The following is a 20,831-nucleotide window of genomic DNA, read 5'->3' on the forward strand; positions in this document are numbered from 1 at the left end:
AAACTTTGTTAAATCAAATATTAAGGGTCCAGCAAATATGGTAAGATTAAAATGGCAGTAAGTAAACATAAAGACTGAAGGAGCCATGTGTTATCCACCTACATGCACAATTTACAGGCAACCAAGATAGTAGCAATTTCATGGTCCTGGAGCAGACAAGAAAATCATTAAAGAGGTAAGGGAAGAGCCAGGACAATCTGTGTGAAACACTAAACACTAAATTGTATACTTCTCCCTTGTGCTCTGTTTATTAGGGCTTTACTAACAATTCAGAGGAGACACCTGGAGGCCTTTTCTCAGTCTTTTGAACATATGTGCTTCACTACAGCATAAATCCCAGGAGAAATGCCTTCTGGTGATAGACTTTGATTGATTATGTGGTATCAAGTCAATGTCTACTCTTTTTTAAAAAATAAACTTTATTAAAATTAAAAAGAAAAATATGTACAATACATAGAATACAACCTTTCATTACAAACGAAATCAACATACAATTACATAACAAATAAACATAAAAATAAAATGTATACATTTCTAACCAACTAAGATGGTGTGATGTTTTACTGAAAACAATTTTACTAATATTCAGTTCATTTTTGGTAAACACACTTAATCTAACCACTTCATTTTTCAAATTTTTATCTTTTAATTCCCTAGTTTTATCTTTAATCCACTTATACCATTTTTCACAAGCTGTACTATGTCTTGAATCTTCCTTAAGTTTTTGTGTAAGTAGGTCCATTTCAGTGCAGTCAAGAACTTTCTGAATAATCAAATTATATGTTGGCATTTGGTCACCCTTCCAGCATTGTGCCAACGCAATTCTTGCTGCCGTAATTATATGGAGAATTAAATATTTTGGTTTTTTTGCGTAGTCCCCTTTTAACATTCCCAACAAAAATATTTCGGCCTTAAGTTCTAGTTGGATATTTGTAATTTCTTTTATCCAAATTCTAATTTTTTTCCAGTATTTTTTACTTTTTGGGCAAAGCCACCAAATGTGGAAGAAGGTACCTCTTGCTTGCTTACATTTCCAGCAAGTCGGACTTAAGTTTGGGTACACATTAGCTAATCTTGAGGGTGCCAGGTACCACCGGTAACACATTTTATATTGATTTTCTTTATAGACAGGCGATTTTGTTATTTTGTTTCAAAACTTTTTTCCAGTCTTCCAGATTAATGTTGTGCCCTACATTCCTTGCCCATGCAATCATTGGGCCTTTAACTAATTCTTCCACCATTTCAAATTCTGATGGATAATTATACATTTTAGAAATTAATTTTTCATCCGTTCCCTCTAATATTTTATCTAATTGGTTCGGTTTTCCCTCAATTCCAAATTCTTCTATGTCTTTTTTGTACCTCGTCTTAAGTTGCATATAAGACCACCACTCTATTTTCATCCCTTGCTCTCTAAGTTCTTGGTTTGTCTTTAATCCTCCTTGAGAATTTAAGACATTGTAATATCTTTCTTCTTGTTTCTAAAGCATTGGGGTGGATCACTGCCTCCATGACGGATACCCACCCTGGAATCTTCATATAATGTTTATGTTTAATCTCTTTCCACACTTTCAATAGTGAGCTTCTGATTACGTGCCTATTAAAGTGTGTATAACTCTTATTTCCAGGGTTCCACATGAAGGCATGCCACCCCGCCTCCAGATCATGCCCTTCTAGGGTTAAAATTCTTTTATTTCTCAGGTTGGCCCATTCTTTAATCCTTGTTAGGACTGCTGCTTTATAATATAGTTCCCAGGCGGGGAGTCCAAATCCACCTCTGCATCTATTATCTTGTAATGAGCTTAGTTTTATTATTGCTTTTTTCCCTAACTAAATAAATTTCATAGTAATTTTATTTAATTCATTAAAAAAATTTGTCTAATTTAATAGGAATAGTTTGAAAGAGAAAAAGTATTCCTGGCAAGAAGTTCATTTTAATGGTTGCAATTCTCCCTAGCATAAGTCAATGTCTACTCTTGGCGGCCCCATAGATTTGCTCCATGATGATCTGTTCCTAAGCTGGTCATAGACATTCATGATCAGAAAACCAGGAAAGGGTTTTAAACATCTCAAAGAAAAGTGGTGCCTTGAAAGAGCTCTTTGCTTGCATTGCGAAGTACTCAATTGAACAGTTTGTCCAGCATTACTGTTTATACATGGGGAAAAGCACACATAAATTTGATTCTAACTCTTTTTAGAGCATGAACATATATTTTAGGTAATTTAGCAGAAGCAATAGCAATTACAACATCAATCTTATTCACAATCTTAGTCTTATTTATGCTGTGTTTTGTGTTTATTTTGAAACTTAACATCCACTGTCAATGAAAATGTTCAATGAAGGATAAGGGCAGAAAATTCTTCATCAGAAATTCTAATGACATTCATGAAAATTAAATACCCTACAGGAAATACTTTGTTTTTGAGACATGTACTACTACTGGGAACTTTATAGTCTTACTCATAAAGAAACTTAAATTGCTTACAATGAGAAAAACTTCAATGTCAGAGAGGAGACAGCCAGGATTAACCAGGCTGCTCTCTTTTTATCACACTTTAACTGCCTACAATTTTGTAGACGTTAGGATGCAAACATCCAGAGCATCAGGCTGTACCTGTCACAAAGTGACAAGTTAAAGAGGGCAGATGCTAAGTTTGTGTTTAACTTTTCCCCCCAGTTATTAACTCAATCAGCTTGCCAAAAGTATTTCTCAAATATTTTTGCAAAAGGGAGCACTTCCAAGAAACTGTTTTGTCTCCTGCACTATGTAATAAAAAGAGGATTTTCTTTCTGAACTACTAATGTACCTTGTAAAAGATTATTAGAATACACACGCACACCTGCTAAAGTTTTGAAACTAAAGAACTTAAATAAAGAGATCAGTTTTAGAGGGTAGAATCTGATTGCAATTGAGGAGAAAACAGTGTTGAATTGGGTTGCTAGGTGTCTTTCTGATAAAATATATTTTATATATAATAATAAAGAAGCTGATTTACAGAAATATTTTTTTCTTAGTGACATTTCATGAAAGTAAACATTCATTTCTTTGCACGTATACAGAACAGACAAAACAGTGAAAACTGTTGTGTACTTGTAAATTGTACACGACTTGGTGTTTAAACTATGCATAAAATAGTGTAATACTAGATTCCCATTATTAGAAAATGTTGCACTATTTCAGACAATGTTTATTTCCTACTCTTTCCTTAGGATAGTGACCAAGTGGTATTGATCCTGTAAATTGGGGTTACTTTTGCACCAAACTTGTTTGTTTGCTGAAAGTGGATGGATTTGTTCTATGACTTGATGTTGCTTCAAACAAGAATTAGTCAGGCAAGTAAGGCATTACATTAGCAGTGATAAAAATGATAGCACCACGGAAATTATGTTTTTGTGATAAACAACAAAAACTGTTCTTTTAAGCCTGGGAAAAGACCAGAAAAATTTGGCCAGTGTTTTTGTGTTCATGGTATTCACTATGATACATATTATCAGCCCTTATAGGTAGGCCTGGGCAAGGACTATTGGAACTCTATTCTTAAAAGTTAGAATAATGTACCTGTACTTTGCACTTGTTAACAACAGGCAAAATTATTGATTTATATCAATCCTGATACCTATTTCTCCCATGCAGTGGAATGTGTTATAGTAAAGAGATCACTGTAATTAAAACACACATGTAAAATTATTGGTGGGTATTTTTCTTATAAAATTGTTTACCAATTTATTTCAATTTTTATGATTTTATAAACTCATAAGACTTAGAAGAGAGGGAGGGAGGGAGGGAGAGATTAAATCGGACCAACATATATGTTTCATGCTTACTAATACTAGACTCCTGGCACAATGTTACACAGAGAATGAAATAAATTTTATTCACAATCTAGACGCTTGCAAGGAGAGTTCTTAAAATAAAATAAAAATCTCCAGAAGAAAGGACAATACGATTTTATTTATTTTCCTTCTCCCACAGAAAAAGAGAAAGTAGTAGAAAGGGGCTTCAGAGAAAGCAACAAAAAATTATTTATACTTTCACTGAAAATCTTTGTAGGTTCAAAGTGTAATGTTCCCAGAAGCAACACTCTGGACCTATATCAGGTGTTAATGGTGAGTACCACATTGAATGGTAAAAGAAATATAGAAATATAGTTCCATGTTATATTACTTTAAAAAGTAAGCTATTTTTTTTCATACATTTAATATTAAATTTTAATGTTTGTGCCATACAACATATTTTCTTAATTTAAAACAATAAAGATACAGCCTACAGAATGAAACCTAATAATTCTTGTGTTTTAAGAGCCTAGTATATTTTGGAATGCAAGGCCACTGTAGATTACATGGGCAGATTAATGTTATTAACTATTAAATTCCCTTTGTCTGATGTTATCTCTACATTTCATCGCTGCTGCTCTTTAATATGTCTTTGTTCTTCCAGCCATCAGAGTTTACAGGAAAAATCTGGAGTGCATCTGAAAAGGAACACTTCAACTGAAGTTTTCCTGATGATCCATCATAAAGGTAAATTGTTTCCCTCTCTCCAAACTCCCACTTTAAAAAGGTTAGTTAAATGACAGCACACTGCAGTTACCACAGCCTCTAAAAACATCTGGAGAGAATACAGATTGCATTCTATATTAGTAGAACTAATATAGAATGCAATTCATGCACACATACATGCACAAACCACTAAACCCAAGAGTCAATGTGCAACCTCTGGTAGTTGCTGCTTAATTTAAAATCAATTTGTAATATGGTTTGCCCAGTCCATAATTGTGAATCAGTGGGCCAACCGAATATGAATTACTGAAACTTGGCTGGGAATTGGGTGGGACTCAGAGAGAGATATGCCCAACTTTTTTTTTAACATAACACCAGCTGTGATTGTGGGGTAGTAATGGTACATTACAGATAGTCTGATATGAAACTCTTTTTATGAAGTGGGCCTGAAGGAACAGATGACATTGCTGCTTACACACTGAGCTGTGATGGCGCAAAACTGTTAGAATGTAGAACTGTTTGTTCTTCCTTTTCCATCCTTTCTATGATTATATTACACAATTTCTTTGTTTTTAGTGTAACCCTTGTCCCGCGATGAATTGTCCTGAGGCGAGTTGGCCATGGCTAGTTGTCCTGAGGCAAGTTGTCATAAACCACTTCCTGCATAGGTATTTTCCTCTCTAAGAAGCTTGTCATTATAAATGCATTGGCACTAAAATTCCCAGACTTGTTTCTGGGGATCTTCAATATATCCATTATAGACTTGATCTATTGATGCCCTGACCTCTGCAAAAGCCACACAGTAAATCTGGTTTTGGTATCAGGGCAGTAATAACATACTCTGACATTGGGGGGTGGGATTTATGTTAATCCCTTATTCCAAACAAATCATGGTCCCTGCTACGAAGGGAGGAAGGACCTACTTAATTGATCCATTCTGGTTCTTGATATGATCTTATTCTATTATCTGGGAGGAATCTGAGTTGATTTGTCCTCGTAAAGGTGATAAGGTTCTTAGGCCTTTAAGTACAGTACATTAGATCCCCCTCCTACCTGGCTAGCTAAAGCCTCCTGGAAGATGACATATAGCTGGATCCTGCTAATTCAGCCATTGCTGAATCTTACTGAACTGAAGAGTTTTCATTTGATTTCCAAACTTTCCTTTTAGGGAAAGTTGTTAAGTAGGGTAGTGGACTTGCAGTTTCTAGATTATCTAGATTCTTTTCAATCAAGTTCAAGGCCAGGCTATAGTACCAAATGGCACTGATGATGCATGTGTATGAACTCTGGCAATCTCAGGATGGAAACTCTGCATGTATCCTTGACTTCTCAGCAGTTTTCAGTATCATTCATTACTGTACCCTTCTGGACTGCCTTAAGGAATTGGTGATACTGTTCTAGTTTCAGATCTCTGCACTCTGGGATCTCCACCTTCAAAATTCCACTTCCTCCTCACTCCTATTTAACATCTACATGAAGCTGCTGAATAGGGTCCTTTATTGATACAGGCTTAAATGCCTTCACATACTAATGCACTTGTCTATATTCTGCCCTTCATTATCTAAGTGATGCCATCACTTTTTGGCAATGTCTGGAGGCTATAAATGTCTGGATGGGGAAGAACAAGCTTCAACTCAACTTTAGCAAGACTGAATGGTATGGGTTTTAAGGGAGTTCCTTCTGGATTTGCAGTTCTGCTCAAGAGCACATGGCAAGCATAGAGAATAGGTCCTTTGCACTAATTCATCTTACCTGGCTATGTACAGTAAGTCTGTGTCATATTTTGGGAACAGGAAATTCTGCTCACAGTCACTATGGCTTAGTTGCATCCCACCTTGATTATTGTAATGTACTCTACTCATGACCTTCTTTAAAGAACATCCAGAAACTGCAGCTATTCTAGAATGCAGTTGTGTGAGCAGCTTTGGGTGCACCATGCTATGCCTAACTAATATAGCATATTGCTTCACATATTCCATTGGCTCCCAGTGGGCTTCCAGATCTAAATTAAGGTGCTAGAACTAGGTTATTTCTGGGACCATTTCTCTGCAGTTCTGGCTATCTCACCAGATATCTCCAGGTTGTCTTGTAAAGCAATATTATTTAGCAGGATCTAAGAAACATGCTGGCTTTGTCTCTGTGCCTTCTCTTCCTACTCTCATGTAGTACCTGCATCTTCCCTTCATTTTCTTAAAAAGAAATCTATTAGAATTTGTTAGAAGAGACTCTGTAATGAAAACAAATCTAAGTCTACTTTTTTTGCAAGTTTTTTTTTTAAACAAATGAAATGAGTGCTTAAACAATACATTTTAGCTTAGAAGCATTCCCAGTGAATTGAGTTACATCACAGAAATTGTATGGCAAATTGTTTCCTTGGCATTCTGATTTCTACTATTAAATACGCAGAACGTTCACCCAAGTTGAAAATTGTTTTTTAAAGAAAAAAAATACAGCTGAGAGAATACAAGATTATGAGATTGCAAGCAACCTGAACATTGCTCCACTCTAGTGATCTGAAATCACACAAGTAAATAAAGTAGTATCAGAAAGATATCTTCTTTACTTTATTACATTTATTATTTTGTTAGTTTAAAAGCCATTTAATTTGGCATATAAAATAAACCCAGAGACCAAATATTAGAAAAGCCTCCCACCCATCACTTGTGTGCTCCATGGGTATCTGTAGCATGCTTATAACTCAAGATGTCTTCCTAACATCACTCACTAATTTATTACATTCTACCGAAGATACTTTATCAAGTTTCAGTCACAGGTCAAATAATTCGTGCTTTGGAAAGATGATCTCTGCTTTTAAAATTTATTGTATTTATGAAGGTTGGGTCTCTAAGTGCTTGTCATTTTTACTGCTTATGGTTGAGCCATTCTTCCTCAATACTGAATATTTCTTCATGCTCACTTGATCTTGTGGAGTTCCAGTTATGAATTATACGACTCATAAGTTATGAGTCTCAAAGTAACCACTAATGAAGCCTGCCAAGCAGTTAAATATCAAAGCAACATATATCAGAACTTTTTTGAGAACAGAGATAGATTCCAGCATTGCACTTCCCAGATATTTATTACATATTATAAATTACATCATCGGCTGCCTCCTACACCAACAGTCTTGTCCTCCAGAACTTAAACATCAGTTTTTTAATAACCACAACTTGGGAATTTTTTGATCATCAGAGACAGATGAAAGGAAGAGCTGCCTGCTGCGGGCCCTCAGCTCAGTCAAAACAAAAAGAAACTTCAGAGAAAACCAGAGATGCATCAGGTGTTAATCTTAAATGAAATACACAGAAGTAACACGCATTGACTCCCCATTCTCTATTCATTCAAAAATATTACGAGGCTACTAGTCTTGTTTTTTAACGTATTTCATCCAAGGATCACAATGTATTGCATGTAACTTGAAAGGTTTATCCAGATTAAATTGAGACATTCTCACATGAACAAATTTCATTTTTACTCCTGGGGAATACAGAGAAAGCGAAATGCAGGTTGTAATGCTTAATGAAGTCTTCTCATCGTGTTCTAACCAAAAGACAACAAGCTGATCTTCTTCCTCTCAATTTATGAAATATGGGCAGTTACTTAGGCTGTATCAGTCAATACAATCTAATAAAGATCATTACGAATTTGCTTACTTTTTAGTTTTCTTGCTTTTGATTTTTCTAATTGATTTAGATGAATAAATGATATGATGGGTGACCAAGCACCAGCAGTAAGATGGCTTCCTTTTGGCATTATGGACTTCAATTGGAGAAGTCTAAGACTGACTTGATCCAGGAAGAGAATCCAAGATTAACAGAAATTAAGAGATTAGGCTAATTAAATAGAAAATGAAAATTGAATTGACCATTGATATTTGAATTAACCACATATTTATTTATTAACTGAAGTTAAAAATTGGAAAGTATGGAAAATAATAGCAATAAAATGTATCAAAAAGGAGAGAAGAAATCAATACTGGATATTGTTAAAATTAAACACCTAAGAATCTTTAGCAAATAGAATTTTCTCCTGAACAAATAGAAAAAAAATTGAAATCCGAAAGCTTCCCCATTGATCAAATTCCAAAGTCAGGCACTAGAAAGTGAAACAAAACTGAATTTCTGTTTATCACTGATCTTTCCTCTTTCTTTTTTACTCCCATCTCACTGCAATGGGATTGGCCTCTCCACATGCGCCAGCAGTAGGGGGCATGCTGCAGATCCCGTCAGTCAAGGAATTTTGGCTAGCGGGGTCCAGGAGAAGAGCCTTTTCTGCTATGGCTCTTGCACTCTGGAACATCATATATTTTGAGGTGATCTGCCCCCATCCTCTTCACCTTCTGAAAGGTCTTTAAAACTTTTGGTTCTGCTAATTGCCCCCAGGGCATGCCACTGTAGAAGTGGTTAGTGGATTAAACAGAAGATCCCACCTCCAACCCATCATATATTGCCCCCTACTTTGGCCAATTCTCTGTTAATTTTAGTTATATTTATTGTTTTAATGTTATATAATGTTATTATGTTGTTTTACCATGTAAGCCACCCAGACAGTGACAGTCTGGATGACAGTGCACCAGTCTCAATGAGAGTGAGATTGGTGCATATAAATTTAATAAATAAATTATTTATTGGGGGAGAGAGAGGAGATTAGAATAAGGTCTTAGAGGGAGCACCTGATAAGATTCATATATTCATAAAGGAGGGCTTTTGAATGTAAAATTACTGAGGCAGCACTCCACATTTTTAAAATTATACCCCATCTCTTGCTACAGATATTGCATATTGGAAGCAATAGAGCCAAGGAAGCTTCTCTATGACAAGCTTGCAGGTTTAACTGCTACCTAGTTGAGGCCCTCAAGAGCAGCAACAGTTGTAAACCATAAAAGATTTTAAATCCTGCATTGGCTGAAATGTTACCAAACATTTTAATTTCTCAACAGGCTTCAACCAAAAACTATAAGTACAGACAAGGAAGATCTTGCTGCAAGGATGCCAGAATGATCTCTGTCCATCTCTTCAGTTTCAAAAATATAGCAAGACAAATGATTATGCCATGATAACTTCCATAGAGAATTTTAGAGGTAAAGAACTATTGTGAATTGCAAAATATAGAAACTATGGATAAAGCAAAAGAAATGACAGAGTTAAATGGATCTGATTTATCTTCTTTTCCGAAACAATTTCTCTGGAATTAAATACCAGGGAAATTGTTTTGGAGTAGAAGACATATTAATCCATTTAACTGTGTCGTTTCTTTTGCTTTATCCATAGTTTTTAGACAATGCAACATTCCATGTGCAGCACACTGATCTTTTAAAGTAAGGTTCTATACCTATGGATATACTGCTAGAGTAGGAAATATAATTAACACACAAAAAATCCAGCACTTTGCTTTTAAAAAACACAAGGGAGGGAGGGAGGAAGGTAGATTTTAACATCAAATTACCACATACTTTTTATCAATTCTGGAGAATCTACCTTAGCCCTTTTTATTTGTTTAATCTTCTAGCTGACCACATTTACTTTCATATCCATTCCAAGTTTTACCTGAAATTTAAGTTATTATCTATCAAACCCAACCACAATTGTTTATATTTCAACCACTATAATCAAATCATTTTAAACATCCTGGTTTCTTTTTCAACATTTTCCTACTTTGAACCATTCCAATCTGAGAAGAATTCATATTACTTATTTTAAGATTTCAAAGCCATAGATTTTATTGTAAACACTACAGGTTTTATCTCCACTGGAGTGGCATAACACAAAGATTAATGTTGCTCAATTTTAATACTGTATTTTTCCACATAAAGGGTTATACACTATTATAGCCCTGATGTTCAATTTTCATAAAGATTGGACAACAGATTTACAAGTCTAAAATGGATCCTTCACTAAAAAACCCAGGTTGGAAATGTGATTCATATTGTGAAAATAATAATAAAATATTTATGGAAGAGAAATGGGATGGGAAGGTGGGATTTTATTTTCTTCTCTTATTTATTTGGGAGATAAGGGTTATAAAAGCAAAATGGGAGGCATAATTTGGAAATCCTAGAGCTGATATATTTCATAATTCAACAAGCCTTTTGTTCCAGCCTTTGTAAGAGGCCAAAGTAATTACTTGTTCAGAAAGACTGGCACTGTCTCTCTAGGATGAAGAAGTTCCATTTAATGCACTTTACAATATAATTTCCAGTGTACAGCATAATGAATGGAATTTGTTTCTAAAAATGGATACTACAATTAGCTTTTTGTCCCACCCCCAAAAACAATTTCCTATTTATTCTTACAACTATCACTAATCAATTACACATGCATATCCTAAATAAAAAAACATAAAACCTATAAACACTTAGTAAATGTATAAGTAATACACACACACTCACACACAAAACTAATAGGACTTCTTAGTCATGGAGGTTGCTCAAACAGTGAGCCATGCAACACTTTTTAGTGTGTCAATTCAAAACGATCATCTAATGCAGTGGTTCCCCAACTTTTTCAGTCCACCACCCCCTTGGTGCTACAAATTCATCCTCAATGCCCCCCACCCAGGGGCGGGATTCAAATGTCTGTGGGCATGGCCTAATTTGAGGGTGTGGTTTGCTCGTCACGTGATTGGGTAGGTGTGACTTGCTGGTCACATGGCTGGGTGGGCATGGCTTGCTGGTCATGTGACTGGTGGTATGGCTTGCTGGTCATGTGACTGGGTGAGTGTGGTTTGGTGACTGGCAAACCAAATACAAGTGGTCCTCACTTAATGGCCGGTTGCTTAGCAAGTGTTCTAATTTATGACTGGCCTCCCCAGAACTATTTGACCTGTTTTTGGAGTTTTGACAGCCATGCACACACATACACACACACTCCCTTCTAACCCTGCTGGAGCAGGTCATTGGACTAGAATTGGCAAAGCATCTCTGATTAGATTCTAGTAGTGAATAAAATCTAATCAGAGATGCTTTGCTGATTCTTTTGTTTTATTTGCATTTCTTTATTTTATGTTGCTGAATTGTATTGACATGTGTGTCCCTTCTTGTGCACAACCCAGAAGCTTTTGTGATTCTTTGCAGCAAAAATTACCGACCTCTGGCTTTGCTCTACTTTTCAAACGTGCCGGCACTGCTACGTTCTAGGTGCCGGCCCTGCGGGTCCACCCCATTGATCCCGCTGCACTGGAGGGACCTGCCCAAGCAAGTCCGAGCAGAGCGGTGCACCAAATCAATGGGGTGAGCCTGGGAGAAGGAAAGAGAGAGAGAGAAAAGAGAGAAGGAAGAAAAGAAAGAGAAAGGGGAAAGAAAAAGGAACAAAGAAGGGGGGCATGGAGGGAGGGAGGGGGAGAGAGGGAGGGAGGGAGGGAGGGAGGGAGGGAGAGAGAGAGAGAGAGAGAGAGAGAGAGAGAGAGAGAGAGAGAGAGAGAGAGACCTGATGCATCAGATTGAAATGAGGCCTAGTTTAGAGGCCCTTTTCCACATTGAAACATCTTTGCCAGCATCTTTGCCAGCACATTGAAAAATCTTTGGCTTCTATTAATTAAAGGTTTTGTGGACAAAACTATCAGGAAGCTCTCACATTTTGTTGAGGCTTTAAACAGGATCCATTGCACCAGATCTCCACCCTAAAAAATTACTTTTCCCCAATGTATTACAGTGCCAATTCTGAAGAAGGCAAAATCAAAATGTACTGGTAAATTACAAGGAGAACACACACGCACACACTCCCTTCTAACCCTGCTGGAGCAGGTGATTGGACTAGAATAGATATCTCATTATCTTTCTCCTCCCTCCCTCCTTCTTTATTTCTTTTTCTTTCTGTCCCTTCCATCCCCCTTCTTTCTTTGTCCCTTTTTCTTTCTTTCCCTTTTCTCTTTCTCTTCTTCCTTTTCTCTCTCTCTCTCTTTTGTCTCTCTTTCCCTCTCTCAGGCTCACCCCATTGACTTCGTGCACTGCTCCGTTCCGATTTGCTTGGGCACGTGCCTCCGGTGCAAGGGGCTCAATGGGGTGGAACCTGGTGGCGGGAGGATGTTTGAAAAGGAGAGCAAAGCCCTTCTGGCTTTGCTCTCCTATTCCCAATGCTGCGTTTGGGGCACTGCCCTGCCGCCCCAAACACAGTGGCGGCAGGATATTTGAAAAGGAGAGCAAAGTCACTCTGGCTTTGCTCTCCTGTCCCCAACGCTGTGTTCGGGGCGCAGCCCCACTGCCCTGAACACAGCGGTGGGATGTTTGAAAAGGCTTTGCTCTCCTATTCCCAACGCTGCGTTCGGGGCACCGCCCCGCCGCCCCGAACATGGCAGTGGGATGTTTGAAAAGGAGAGCAAAGGCACTCTGGCTTTGCTCTCCTTTCCCAACGCTGCATTCGTGGGCGGAGCTCCTTGCACCAGAGCATGCAAGTCAATGGGATGATCCTGCGGGGCCTTGCCTCGAACGCGGCGGCAGCGGCATTTTTTCTCACCCCTGAATTGTGCCCTGCCGCTCACCTCCAGCGCCCCCCTACCGCCTCTTAGCACCCCCCTGCCGGTCCCCTTGCCTCTCAGCGCCTCCCTAAGGCATCCCACCGCCCCCCAGGCGGTGGTACCACCCACTTTGGGAACCACTGATCTAATGGATTTTGGCATATTTGTCTTATCTACGAGTATATACCATACACCTTGGTATCATCAAATATGAAATTGTTCACTGTCTGAAATCTAATAAGTTAAGATGCATATTATCCATAATTAACTTTAACATTCCATATAATATAACCAAGACTTAAAGAAGGGTAAAGGATAAGGGCAACCTAAATGCCTTCTTAGCAGAGGGCATGAAGAGGCTAAAGACAAACTGTTCATCCTCAAATTTACTATAGAAAATTAGAAATCTTGGACTGGGCACTGAAAAGTCTAGTACAGACAAACAAAGTTAAGTCTCCCAGATGATGAAAGAAAACCAAGTGGAAGGGTTGTTAAGATGGAATAATTGACACAAAGGAAAGCTCTTTTTCTTTGCAGCTTTAGAAGGCATCCCAGAATCTTCTTGCTAACACTATTTCTAGTCCTCCAGTGAAGACCGGCTGCCAAAAGCCTCAGGGATTGAGGAAGAGGACTGTTCAGCTCTGAAAAGGAGTGGATTCAAGCTTCTGCCCCAAAGAGGAGGAAGTGACTGAAACCTAAGCAGCATTCTGTCAAATGCATATTGTAACAAGTGTGCAGTAGTACAGTATAATACAGTTAGATGATAAAAATGCTTTTACATAGGACATTAATGAGTGAATTAAAAAAATGAAAAGGAGAAAAGCAAGTATGCACCCTTAAGTTTTAAAAAAATAGGTAATGAAACAGAGAGACCTCCAGGAATGGCACATCAATCTTGCATACAGTTGTTTTCATGCATCATTATAATTAAATGAAGCAAATTGCAATTTACAGTTGTAACTGTCAGTTTTCCCATAACTTTTCTCTGTGTATTGAATCAAGGTCACTTTAAAATTGATAAAGGCAACATAGATCAAAAATCAAATCAATGTACTGAACAAATGTTGACCAATTAAACCTGAGTCATCATCATAGCTTGAATTAGTCAATCAACAAATCGTATCTGTGTGTTACATACTATTTAAAGCAGCAATTGAATGAAAATGAAACAGATTACTCCTTTTGCCTTTCTTATTATGGAATATTATTCCATATGCCTGGAAGAAATGGATAACATGTTTGAACAGGAAGAAAAATCTCCTTCCACTGATCCAGGCCATTCATGCTTTGACAACACTACAAGGAGGAATACTGGAAGTGAACAACTGTGGAAATATTTTGGATTCTTTAAACATGGTATGAATTTTCATGAAGACAGATGCCTGATAAGAGATGAAATATACCTCATGAGAGCTGTGAAAAATATACTGGGAAGACACTTTGTAAGTCTGACCCAAAAGCCTTTAAACTGAATTAATCCTATATCAGGCAGTGGAGGCATTTTATATATAAGATTTTTCAAACTGTATCGCTTGGAACCCTAGGATGACCCCAAGAGAACTTGATGGGATCCCACAGGAAACTAAGGAAAAAATGATCAGGCATTCCAGGGGACAAAAATGTTCACTGTTAGGGATAACATTGTTTTACCCTAACTGTTTTGGGTAAAGATAATAAAATGATGAATCATGGTTTGTCAGATAAAGTGTATGTGACTTTAAGCTAAAGGAATGTAATTAAGGGTGCAGCTGTAAAAGTACTATATAAGCAGCAAGGCACTCTCTGGCTCTTACTGGCTGGCTTATTGAAGACTGCGTTCTTGCTGAAACGGGGAGTGAAGAAGTGTGTTGATATTTCTCAACGGAGAGAAGATTGGACTGATTTATTGTAAGTGTACTGACATTGGCTATTCAACACGGACTTTGCAAATAGAGTATCCCTGACAAGACTTGACTGAAATTGATATATGACTACTGGACTGTTTACATGACTATGCTATAATTCTTAAATGGAATAAATTATAATTTTGATAGCACAAGCGTATCTGTATTTTTACTGCGTGTTAACGAGAAGGCTTATCTCACACATTTACCTGTCTTCCTATCTGACTTCGCTGCACGTTCTGTTTAGTTTGTTTTCCTTAACACCCGTTGGGGAATCCCGGCTTAACATTCACATCCAGAAAAAGAAAGGAAAAGAAAACTCCTGCTATAGATCAGCAATCTGCCAAGTCTGGACATAGTATTTGAGACATGGTAGTAATAGATTTCTCATTTTAGAGGAGTTTGCATTAGATGATCTCAGATATGTTCCAATCCTTATATTTTATGATTATATGAACTTTACTTTCCGGAATCTGCTATCATGTCTGAAAAACACACATTCTCAATTAAGACTACAATTCAAAGCAACCTATACATTATAGGTTTGAATGTAGCAATAAACTTAGTTTGAATGTAGCAATAAACTGTACTTTATTTTTACATGATGAGTCTGCAGATTTTGTAAGTATCCTTATTCTCTTTCATGTACCTTTTCAATTAGCCAGTGTTCAGTCAACTAACCTTAACATCAATTAACCTTAAAACGAAATATAGTTTAATTAAAATCAGTGTGCTGACTTAGAATAGACCATAATTTGAATTAATTATAGTTTGAGAGTTGGACATAATTCTAAGCTACAATTATTTAAAAATGAAAAGAAGCCTTCTGGTAGTCTTTCTTGGCTTGGGAGGGAGAATTACAAGAGACTTAGACTCATATATGTAATGACACAAAGTTATTTAGTGATACATTTTAATGATGAGTTTATTTTGTACACCTATCATTTCTTTCAAATTCTCTTTCAATTCATTCCAATGAAGCTGAACTCTCTATATTGAAAATTAAGCAATAGTGTGCAGAATGCAGACAAAAGTTTTATTCCTTTCTCAGGAGTAGGTGGGGAGGGGAGGGTTTTCAAACTGTTTCTTAAACCTAAAAAAAAAGAAAGTTTGGATTCATTAGCAATACCTGCTGGAATGACAGGCAATGCTTCAAATGTCTGTGGAGATTTTCAGTCATGCAGGCCATGGTTCTCCCAAAAGTGCTTTCTTTTCAAAACAAAGGAAAACCAAAGTCCAGTTGCCTTTTGAAAAAAGCACCTTTGGGCAATGCTGCAAACTATCCATTATCTGTTTGGATTAGGTGGCTATTCCAAAGACTGTTAAAACTAAACTTTGGTTGCCAATGCAACTAAAGAAAGATGTATGTGTGATGTTTCTATAGCACTATAAAGCTTAAGAAATTTTGATTTTGTGCATCAACATCTGACTTTCCAAGAAAAAACGGAATTGTACAACACTTTCTGAGTTTCCTTCAATTTAAATCAGTGCACCAAGGCACGTATTACTTGCACCACATAATCAAAAGATAGAAAGAAAGTCCTTTACTCAGACATTAGATAACAGTAGATTTGAGAACACCGCCAATATCTAACTGTACCTTTAGCTTTATACAATTCGTTCCTTTTCTACCGTGCATTCCTGATATCACTTATGCTGCTTTAAATCACATTTTTATTTTCCTAACATAAACAATTGTTTCCACATGCTTACCCATTGATTCACCATAGTATAACCTCATCAGTACAAATGAAAACTGTTAAGTTGCTGCTGATCTAAATATGTGAAAAAGGTATTAATAAAACACTGACCTGATTAATGGAATTAGCTGCACACGATGACAGGCCTGTTCCAAGGGTGACCAATAGGAAGCAGCTTAAGTCAAACGGCACGGGTGCAAGTGCAAATCCAGCTGAAGCCGTACCTACAACCAGGACTGAAATATAAATAAACAATTCAGCAATAATAAACAAATGGAAGATAATTTACACTCTTGCATTCATTACATGTCAGTTACATTATTAATAAGATAGTAATGAACAACAATCATGGATAGCAGTGCCATATTTGTGGAACAGCAATAATCCTGCATTTTGCCTTAACAGAATACAGGAAAAACAGGGTAAATTCTGGTTAACTGTTTCCAGTATTTTAAAATAAGTAGCGTTGCTACAAAAGAATCGCCTAAGACAAGGGAGAATACTGAGAAACATGACCTAATTTTAAAATCTTACAATACACAATAATGGATATTTGTTAAGCCCAATTTATAATTAATTGACAATTCATTGATGAAATAAGGTCTATGCTTCTTTCTTCCTTTTTCTTTAATTATTTAAATTCTGTTATGTTAATCAGAAGGTTTTGAAGGTTAATAGAGAACATTGTTCTGATTAAAAAAATGGAAATGACATTTCTAATAGATGTACCAGTATATATTAGCCATAACATTTTAGTTTTGCTGGCCATTAGACTATATTTTACCATTTGTAAATTTTTCATCTATATTATTTTTATATTATTTTAAAATTGTGCATTGGACTGTTCATTCTTTTATTTAGTCATATTATTTTTCTTAAAAAAATTAAAAAGCAAAGATGTTCCCACAGAAATGTGTTCCCCTTGTGTAATTGTGCATCTTATATGAATTACCATGGTAATCTACTCTAGGGAATATCCTTTAATTATTAGGGTCAAAGCTCTGGAGAATACAGGTACAATTTTAAATTGCCCTTCTACATTTATAACCATTAAAATTAGTACAGGTAGTCCTCAACTTACAATAGTTTGTTTAGTGACTGTTCAAAGTTACAACGGCACTGAAAAAAGTGGCTTATGATGGTTTTTCACTGTTACGACCTTTCTAATATCCCCATGATCATGTGATCAAAATTCATCTGCTTGGCAACTGGTTTATATTTATGACAGTTGCTGTGTCCCGGGATCACACCTGGGGCAAGAAAAGTCATAAAATGGGGCAAAAAATTTAAGATGACCTCAGTTAACAACAGAAATCTTGGGTTCAATTGTGGTCGTAAGTTGGGTCTACCTGTACTGACAGTTATTCATCCACATTTTATCTGTAGTTATTCATCCACATTTAGAGGCCACTTGACTCTGTAGCAACTCGACGGCTTATCAACAAAAAATACAACATAGAAACAGAATGGGAATAGCTAAAAATGCAAATGGCATATATTGCTGACTTTCTATTTGGTTTTTATCAAGTTTTGCTACACGTACAAGGTTTCCATTAATAAGGCATATATTTTCTTTTTCACTGCAACTAGAAGTTTAATTAAAACTTATCAGAGAGACTGTTTAAACTTATGTATAATAGCAAGATAGTAGCCCATTTATAAATAGGGAAATGAGGAGCAGTCTGTGTAACATTATTATTTTAATGCCCACAAAGAATTTACCATACCAGAGCCAGTGTTCTAATTAAAACCTTCATTGATTTCTCCAAGTTAATTTCATTGTAACTTATCAGGAGCTCATGAAAGCAGCTGTAATACATTCTATTTTATCCAATTGGCTAGCTATAGCTGTAAGCTGGCTCAGACCTTATATCCATAAACAAAGTTCTTAGGGTCAAGTACATCATCTCAGTCTTTGATAAAGCGAATAAATATGTGTTTACCTTTAAAGCTGACTCCTATAAAGTTTTCTTATGTTAAACTTCCTATAGCTTCTTGAAGGGTATAGTTGCCACAGAACATGGTGAACTAACCCAAGATAAGATAGTGTTACTGAATACAAGGATTTCACATATTTATTTATTTATTAATTATAGCCTCTGTATTCCATATACTCCATTGGGATTCCTGAAGATTTGTATATATCAAGAACAATATAATCATGAAGTCTTACAAAGAGCATTACCACCTTTGGCATCCATTTCAAGAACAATTGTACAATATTCTCTGGAACAATTTCACTTGAATACCCTGTTAAAAATCAGCAAGGAGAGTTCAATCTGAAAGTAACTCCTAAAAGTAAGGAATTTCTTATGAATGGAAAGTATATTCAAGAAGCTTTGTTTCTTCACACTTCTTCCCTAAATCTCAAATCTTAAGCTTCCTAACAGGGAATAATATTCTATTAGTAGAAGAGTAGGAGAGTAGGGAATATTCTAAGGACTTAGGAATTGAGGCACACAGGGCTCCAGAGCACTCTGAATTGTACTTGGAAATTGAGGCAATCAGGAAAGTACCTCAGCATTGGTGTTATATATAAAATCCCAGAGGCTTTCACTCACCAGAAGATGGGCTTCTGCATTATGTACTAACTACAGTTTCAAGACAGGTAGTCCCTAAAGGCAGCCCCATGTAGAATATAATTCAATAGTCCTTGCTAGAGCTGATAAATTCATGGGTGATAGTTATCAGAACCTCCAAACAGAACTATAACTGATACACCCAGCTGAAATTGTGCAAACACCGCCTACCCAGTCCTTCCACTTGTGTATCTAGTAGTAAATTATGGATCTAGGATGGCTCCTCAGTCACAAAAGTGTTCCTTAAAGAACGCTGTTATCTGGCACTGTTATTTTTTTCACAGTAATAACCTCAGGCTAACAATAATCAGATCAAAAATTTTAAATAGTACCTCTATTTATAAGAATTTGATTTTCATTTCTTCTTTCTTGTACACAGAATTAAAAATGGCCTTGAATGACAGGTGGAAGAGTAACTACGAAGGTAATGGGGCCTAGGGCAAGAAATTAGTTTTGGAATGCCTCAGGCAAGCCTTTTCATATGAAGGAAGTCAGAAGCAAATTCAGTCTTACAAGATTTTACTATAGTCATTATAGTTACTATAGTCATTACAGTAATAGTTCTGATTTATACAGCATTGGATTCTTAGTCTGGCCTACTTGTAGGGCTGATGCTTCTCTTCCAATCCTTCCCAGCCTCCAGACATTGGCTCAAGACTTCCACAGGATCCCCACTATGGCTTGGGTAATGATGTATATCTGAATATTATCATCTCATCCTATCCAGCTGATTGACATCCCCCAAAGGTTTCATATGGCTAAAAAGTAGGAGTAAAAGGTATGAATAATGAATAGGGGCCTAGAGGCTAAAACATATGAAGAATGGTTGTGAGAACTAAGCATGGCTAGTCTAGTGAAAAGAAGGACCACGGGTGACATGACAGCAGTGTTCCAATGTTTGAGGGGCTGTCACAGAGAGGAGGGGGAACAATCTACTTTCTAAAGCACCTGAAGGCCAGACAAGGAACAATGAATGGAAACTGATCAAAGAGAGACAAAGAGACATTTTCTGAGAAATAGGAAGTAAGAAATGAGGAGACATTTTCTGACAGTCAGAACAATCAACCAATGGAACAGCTTGCCTTCAAAAGTTGAGGGTGCTTCAACACTCTTTCAAGAAGAGACTGGACAGCCACTTGTCAGAAATGGTATAGGGCAGGGGTGTCAAACTGGCAGCCCACGGACCAGATGCATCACGCACAGGCCACACACAGACCAGCTCCGCAAATGAAAAAAACATTGCGAAACATCACATGACAGCAACATGACACAGCGAGTTTGACACAGTGGTACAGGGTCTCCTGATTGAGCAGGGGGTTGGACTAGATGACCTACAGGGTCCCTTCCAACTTTGTTATTCTGAATTTTATTGAAATAAAGGAACCTCTGGGACTACCTTTCAGCTTCCCACCCTCGACTAAATCCATTCAGTTAGGCAGCAGTGGAACCAACATAGCATACTACTGGTGAGTCTTATTTGAAGACTTTACTTGGGATTGACAATTCCACTGCTAAGCAGTGGAAAATCAAGTGACCACCCCTGTGCTTTCCAGTTGAAAAGACACAAGCTGTACCCACTTTCTCACTTTCAGCTTTTGTTTGCCTTCTAACCACTCCCTTGCCCTGTGGACTACTCAAGTGCTGTGTACTGTTTTGTATACATCAAAAGCAATGCAATCAATCACAACTTGAGGCTAGGCACTGGGTGCACTATGCA

The 20,831-nt window shown here is 36.9% G+C and overlaps 1 protein-coding gene across 5 annotated transcripts in view; it reads right to left on the minus strand.

The window, feature by feature from the left end:
- Positions 1 to 20,831, minus strand: part of COX10 (cytochrome c oxidase assembly factor heme A:farnesyltransferase COX10) — a 111,142-nt gene that overhangs the window by 79,592 nt on the left and 10,719 nt on the right. For all 5 annotated transcript variants that reach the window (XM_087955683.1, XM_026667611.2, XM_087955682.1 and 2 more), the window contains one exon: positions 16,647 to 16,771. In XM_087955683.1, coding sequence (XP_087811809.1) covers positions 16,647 to 16,771 — 125 coding nt within the window. The remainder of the gene's footprint in view (positions 1 to 16,646; positions 16,772 to 20,831) is intronic.

This window comes from Notechis scutatus, chromosome 2 (assembly GCF_049901735.1).
Source record: "Notechis scutatus isolate UNSWTSFEM ecotype Mainland chromosome 2, rNotScu1.2, whole genome shotgun sequence".
In the NCBI taxonomy this organism is placed as follows: domain Eukaryota; kingdom Metazoa; phylum Chordata; class Lepidosauria; order Squamata; family Elapidae; genus Notechis; species Notechis scutatus.